At 46.3% G+C, this 6,684-nt stretch overlaps 1 protein-coding gene across 1 annotated transcript in view; it reads left to right on the top strand.

Moving 5' to 3' along the window:
* The window catches only part of Klhl42 (kelch-like family member 42), a 36,148-nt gene extending 30,616 nt beyond the window's left edge, over positions 1 to 5,532 (top strand). The window contains exon 4 of the mRNA XM_013033417.1: positions 5,327 to 5,532. Coding sequence (XP_012888871.1) covers positions 5,327 to 5,532 — 206 coding nt within the window. The remainder of the gene's footprint in view (positions 1 to 5,326) is intronic.
* Positions 5,533 to 6,684: the final 1,152 nt, after the last annotated feature.

The following is a 6,684-nucleotide window of genomic DNA, read 5'->3' as shown; positions in this document are numbered from 1 at the left end:
CAGGGACAGTGTGCAGACCCTGAGTTCAAGCCCCGGTACTGGCACATACACAAAATTATCAACCGACAATGCACCCAGCACTATCCTGCTCCATATGTAACACATGACAATGCTGTGCACGGAGCGTAGTGAGTACCTTTGCTTAAAAAAATTAAACTCGAGTATTAATATCAATGCTTTAAGAATGTTTATGGGGATGAATTTCTTGTGAAACATGGCAGGCAGGTCATTAATCCCTTTAAAGTACAATTTAATGCCATGCTTCGTGACAGGAAGTGAGCAAGATAATAAAAAACCCTTTACCACTTAAAACCACACTTAATATTTTTATGGCTTAGTTGGCCTGACAAAATATTTTCTGTGAGTCATCGCTTCAAAGTGAGGACCTGGGGAATTATTAAAGACCTAAGAGCTGCCTCAAGCCCATTCTGGAAGGTTCCAGAAACTTGAACTGCTCAGGCAACACCTTTCAAGTACATGGGAGAAACACTGAGAAATGTCTTCCCATGTTCCATGGCTTAGGAATCCATGTGATCAGATATATTTATTTAAAACATTTAAATCTATGCATGCAGAGGTGTGTGTGTGCGTGTGTGTGTGTGCGTGTGTGCGTGTGTGTGAGCTTGTGTGTGCATGAATGCACATTCCAGTACCAGTACCCACTTCCTTTTCTTTCTCTTCTTTCTCTCCCACCTTTCTCTTTCTCTCTCTCTCTCTCTCTCTGTCTCTCCCTCCCCTTCCCTCCAGTCCTTGCTTCCTTCCTTCCTTCCCCTTTTTTTTTTTTTGGTGCGGATCTTAGGGCTTGAACTCAGGGCCTGGGCGCTGTCCCTGAGCTTCTTTTGCTCAAGGCTAGTACTCTACCACTTGAGCCACAGCACCACTTCCAGCTTTTTTGGTAGTTTAGTGGAGATGACAGTCTCATAAACTTCCCCACCCAGGCTGGCTTTGAACCGTGATCCTCAGATCTCAGCCTCCTGATAGCTAGGATTATGGGTGTCAGCCACCAGGGTCCAGTTACGTACATAATTAGTAAATGATGAGTGAATCTATTTTCTTTGAAATAAAAAAGGAGGAGGAAATGCCTCTCAAATAACCAATTGTAAGGTTTAGGTCAGATGGAGAGAAAATATTCCTGCCTCTGAGAATTTGAAACACTGCTAAAGGTATCAGCATGCGAAATGAGATTTGGAGCTTACGAGAAAAGAGACACTTAGATTGTGTATTATTCACAATGACAGTTGGGTGCTAGTGGCTCACACCTGTAATCCTAGCCACTCAGGAGCCTGAGATCTGAGGATCACAGTTCAAAGCCAGCTAGGGCAGGAAAGTCCATGAGACTCTCTGATGAACCAGCAAAAATTCAAAAGTGGAGCTGTGGCTCAAGTGACAGAGCACCAGTCTTGAACAAAAAAGTGAAGGGAGGGGCTGGGAAGGTGGCTCAGTGGTAGAGCGCTTGCCTTGCATGCATGAGGCCCTGGGTTCAATTCCTCAGCACCACATAAGCAGAAAAAGCCGGAAGTGGCGCTGTGGCTCAAGTGGTAGAGCGCTAGCCTTGAGCTGAAGAGCTGAGGGACAGTGTCCAGGCCCAGAGTTCAGGCCCCATGACCAAAAAAAAAAAAGGGAAGGGACGGTGTCTGGGCCCTGAGTGGCAGATCACTGGTGCTGACAAAAAAAAAAAAAAATCATTCTTGTCAAACACCAGTGACACATGCCTGTAATCCTAGTACTCAAAGGCTGAGATCTGAGAATCGTAGTTTGAAGCTAGCCCAGGCAGAAAAGTCCTGTGAGACTCTTATCTCCAATTAACTACCAAAAAGACAGAAGTGGAGCTGTGGCTCACATAGAAGAGCACTAGCCTTGAAGTCTGGGCACCAGTGGCGCATGCCTGTAATCCTAGCTACTCAGGAGGCTGAGAGCTGATGATTGTAGGTCAAAGCCAGCCTGGGCAGGAAAGTCTGTGAGACTCTTATCTCCAATTAACCAGCAGAAAACTGGAAGTGGTGCTGTGGCTCAAATGGTAGAGCGATTACCTTAAACTGAAGAGCTGAGGAACAGAGCCCAGGCCCACAGTTCCAGGCCCACAGTTCAAGCCCCATGACCGACAAAAAGAAAGAAAGAAAAAAAGGTCAAGGACAGTGCCCCAGGCCCTGGGTTCAAGCTCCAGGACCAGGAAAAAAAATCCTTGCGAGTGATTGCCCTGGGGAGGAATGGCACATTGTGTGGGGCAGTTCTGCATTTTCTTGGAGAGTCACATGGTGTCCAAGGGCTGTGATAAGGGGTTTCCCAGCATGCTCTTGGATCTCACAGTATTCCTGGGAGGCCTGGCTTCAGAGGCCGGAGGGCCTGAGTTCAGTTCTGATGGGTCATGCAAGAACAGGGCCTTTCCTAGCTTGTCTCAGGACAAGGAGTTTTCTTTTACCTCAGTTGGAATGTGTGTGATGTGTTATTAAGAACAGAAAATGGGGCTGGGAATGTATGTGGCTTAGTGGTAGGGTGCTTGCCTAGCATGCATGAAGCCCTGCGTTCAATTCCTCAGTACCACATACACAGAAAAAAGCCAGAAGTGGTGCTGTAGCTCAAATGGTAGAGTGCTAGCTTTGAGCAAAAAAAAGCTCAGGGACAGTGTGCAGACCCTGAGTTCAAGCCCCAGGACTGGCAAAAAACCCACAACCACCCCCCCTAAAACCAATAAACAAACAAAAAAACAGGCTGGGGCCTGGTGACTCACACTTGGAATTCCAGCTACTCAGGCGGCGGAGAGCTGAGGATTGTGGTTCGAAGTCACTCTAGGCAGGCAAATCTATGCAGCTCATCTCCACTTAACCAACAAAAAAGCCAGAAGTGGAGCAGTGGATCGAGTGGTAGAGTGCTGGCCTTGAGCAAAAAAGGCCAAACAAGAATATAAAGCTCTAAGTTCAAACCTCAGTACATGTGCGCGTGTGGGCACGTACACACACACACACACACACACACACACACACACACCAGATCAGCTCTGGATGTTTCATTCCCAACACTCTAGGCCTTCACACAATCGAGGACCAGCACATTTGGCTGACCCCTTGATGAGCTGGTAAGACTGCAGGGCCGTGAGCCCTGATCTCCAATCCTTGTTGGATTCTGGGCCCTGATCTCCAATCCTTGTTGGGTTCTGGGCCAGGTATTCCAAACAGCAGGCCTTTCACGACAGCAAAACCTCAGCTGGACCCGCTGGACAAGCCACACACCCACATGTGTCAACAGAACTGATAACCAGACTGGGCTCTGTGGCTTCCTGTCCCCCATGGCCCTCCCTGCCATCCACCACTCTCCAAGTCCCAGTGAACACTCAGCCATGAGTGTTCACTAGAGCGGAGAGACTAGAGCGGAGAGTTTGCTTACCACATAGTTAACAGGCAAATACAACTTAATCACAAGGAAAACAGCTTTCATGAGATCAAGTTAAAGTCCTTCCATGGTCCTATTAAACCTTCTTGGAAGCCAAAATCCAGAGTTCCCTCCAATTTTGTCCCTGCTGGAAGAGAAGCCTGCAGGAGCAGGAGCAGGTGCAGAGGCCTATGGTCCTGATTATTGTTTTGTGTTGGTACTGGGGCTTGAACTTAGACGCCTTCATGCTCTTGCTTGGCTTGTACTTGGGCTCAAAGTTGGTACTCTATCACATAAACCACACCTCCACTTCTGGCTTTTGCCAATTAACTGGAGATACGAGTCTCATGGACTTTTCTGTTGGGCTGGCCTCGAACCATCATCCTCACATTTCAGCCTCCAAACAGCTAGACTTACTGGCATGAGCCACTAGCTCCTGGCTAGGAATATGGATTTTATTCTCTGGCATTGGTAAGTTGTTGAAAGTTTCTGGGTGGAGAGTTCTTTGATGAGATATTTGTTTTAGGAAAAATAATTTGAGGGCATCGGGCATTAATAACTATGGGTTATTATTAGTTGCTTACATGATACTTTGTTTAAGGTTTTGAGTCATTTTTTCCCTAAGCTCTTGCTTTTTCCCAATTACTGGCTGCTATCCTTTAATAGTTCATTTCCTATTCTTGTTTTGAAAGGTCCTAAGAAAACTCTAGAAATACTATTTCATATATTCTTTCTATTTATGAAGGGCCTGGTATGTTTCCACTTCTAGAGACCCCAAATTAGGATGTAGTCTGTGTCCTCCATGGGGCAATTCTCTCTGCAATTCTTCCATTTGGAAGTATGCACCCTTCTTTCTTCCTCCAGAGAGGCCAGATTCTGGCTCATCTTTCTTCCCAGACAACAGAACATTCAACTGTGGTTGAAAAGCAATCCAGCCCATGCTTCTTTTCAGAACTTGGAGTTTACTGCATTGAGTGAGACCAAGTTGGAGCGCAGGAACAGCTCATTTGGGAAGGATCACCATGGCTGCTGGCCATGGTGGCTGCACCATTGCCCTCTCCGCCATATTGGTTGTGTGGGGTCATGGGGACTGTGCTTCTGGCTTCCTTGTCAAACCTTATTCCTAACCAGGCCCCGGTGGCTCTCGCCTATAATCCAAGCTACTTAGGAGGCTGAGATCTGAGGATCTCAGTTCAAAATCCAGCATAGGCAGGAATGTCCATGAGACTCTTATCTCCAATAAACCACCGGAAAACTGGAAGTGGCGCTGTTGCTCAAGTGGTAGAACACTTCCTTGCCTTGAGCTGAAGAGCTCAGGAATAGTACCCAGGCCCAGAGTTTGAGCCCCACAACTACCAAACAAACAAACAAATAACACACACAAACACACAAAACAAAACAAAAGCAAAACACAAACCTTATTCCTAACTGATGGCTTGAGCTGGGCTCTGAAGACCTCCATTAATTGTGTAGCCACATATTACTTACGATATTACTTTTTGCTTAAAGCCAGATTTGCATTCTGTTGTACCTAAGCCATTTGGCTAACAGTATAAAAAGTAGCTACATACGGTCAGGGAAATCAGTGCAGGGAAATCTGTGCTTTGGGTGAAAAGCTGCAATAAAAACCAAAATAGTGCCAGGCACTGGAGGTTCACGCCCGTAATCCTAACTACTCAGGAGGCTGAGATGTGAGGATTCTGATTAGAAGCCAGCCCAGGCATATACATCTGAAAGACTCTAATCTGCCATTAACTACTCAAAAGCAGGAAATGGAGGTGTGGCTGAAATGGTAGAGCACCAGATTTGTACAAAAATGCTAAGCAAGAGTGTGAGGCCCTGAGTTCAAGCCCCACTATAGGCACGTACACAAAAAATGTCTCAAGATGGTAAGAACATAGTTAAAATTTACTTTGCCAGGTTGCACAGCTGTACAAACCTGCATTGATTGCTCTCTCAGGTCTAAGACCTTGGACGATTTCAGATAAATTGAAGATGTCCCGAATGGCTTGCTGCGGGACAGTGCGAGGGAGCAGGGAGTCCGGCTGGGATGGCTGTCATGGGATTCTCTTCTCCCAAGGCATTCAGAGCCCATTTGAAGGTAATTTAAAAAGTACGGGGAACATGCCACTTGCGAGGGTACTTCCTCCACTGAGACCTTACTGAACACACTTCTGAATTTACTTTGCAAGTGCTTTGACTGGTGCTCATCCTGTGATTTCAGCTACTCGGGTGGCTGAGATCTGAGGATTACAGCTCAAAGCCAGGATGGGCTGACAAACCCATGAGGCTCTTCGTCTCCAGCCGGCCAGCAAAAACTCAGAAGGAGAAGTTTAGCTCAACTGTTAGAGTCCTAGGCTTGAGTAGAAAAGCCAAGCAAAATGATGAGACCCTAAATTCAAGTCCCAGTACTTGTGTGACTGTGCGCATTCACACACTTGCACACTGTTGGTGAATATATATTTTTTTAACAGCTCGGGATGCTACTGGAATATTCTTTATTTGAGCTAGTGGAACTCCTGTATTTCAATGAGAATAAGAGAAACTCAGAATGGCAGCGACTCAGGAAGTAATCACTATGGCAGTGGACACGGCCACTACACCACAGTGGACACAGCCACTACACCACAGTACACACGTCCACAACACCACAGTGGACACAGCCACTACACCACAGTGGACAAGGGCCACTATACCACAGTGGACACAGCCACTATGCCACAGTGGACTAGTACACAGCACTCAGGCCTTGAGTTCAAGTCCCAGAACCAGCACACATACACCAAAACCTGTGGACTGAATCCTATTATATCTTCTTAAAGTAAACTGTGGCCATTTTATTGGGTGTTAGGATTTGGATCAAAAATGTTTGGCAAAAGCTTGTGTTGGATTACAGGTGTGAACACTGGATCCAGCCTTGTTCTTGTTTTTCTAAATCACTTCCTTGTTTCCTTCCCATATTCCTGGGGTACTTTGCAGGCTCATGTCCAGACAAATGACTGTTGCTTAAAGCTCGGCCTCAGGCCGTGCTGAGGCAGATCTCCTGTTCACTTAGGTTTTTGAGGCAGAACAATAAATGTAAATATGTGTATCTTTTTCTTATCTGTGGTTACATTTCCTGTCTTATACCATCTTCTCAGTGTAATTCTTTTTTTTTTTTTTCCGGTCAGTTGTGGAGCTTGAGCTCTGGGCCTGGGCGCTGTCCCTCAGCCCTTCAGTTCAAGGCTAGCACTCTACCACTTGAGCCACAGCGCCACTTCTGGCTTTTTCTGCTTATGTGGTGCTGAGGAATCAAACCCAGGGCCTCATGCATGCAAG

The sequence above is a fragment of the Dipodomys ordii genome, unplaced genomic scaffold (genome assembly GCF_000151885.1).
Source record: "Dipodomys ordii isolate 6190 unplaced genomic scaffold, Dord_2.0 Scaffold167, whole genome shotgun sequence".
Lineage (NCBI taxonomy): Eukaryota > Metazoa > Chordata > Mammalia > Rodentia > Heteromyidae > Dipodomys > Dipodomys ordii.
Note: the sequence above shows the minus strand (reverse complement) of the source record. Positions and strands in the feature narration are given on the sequence as shown.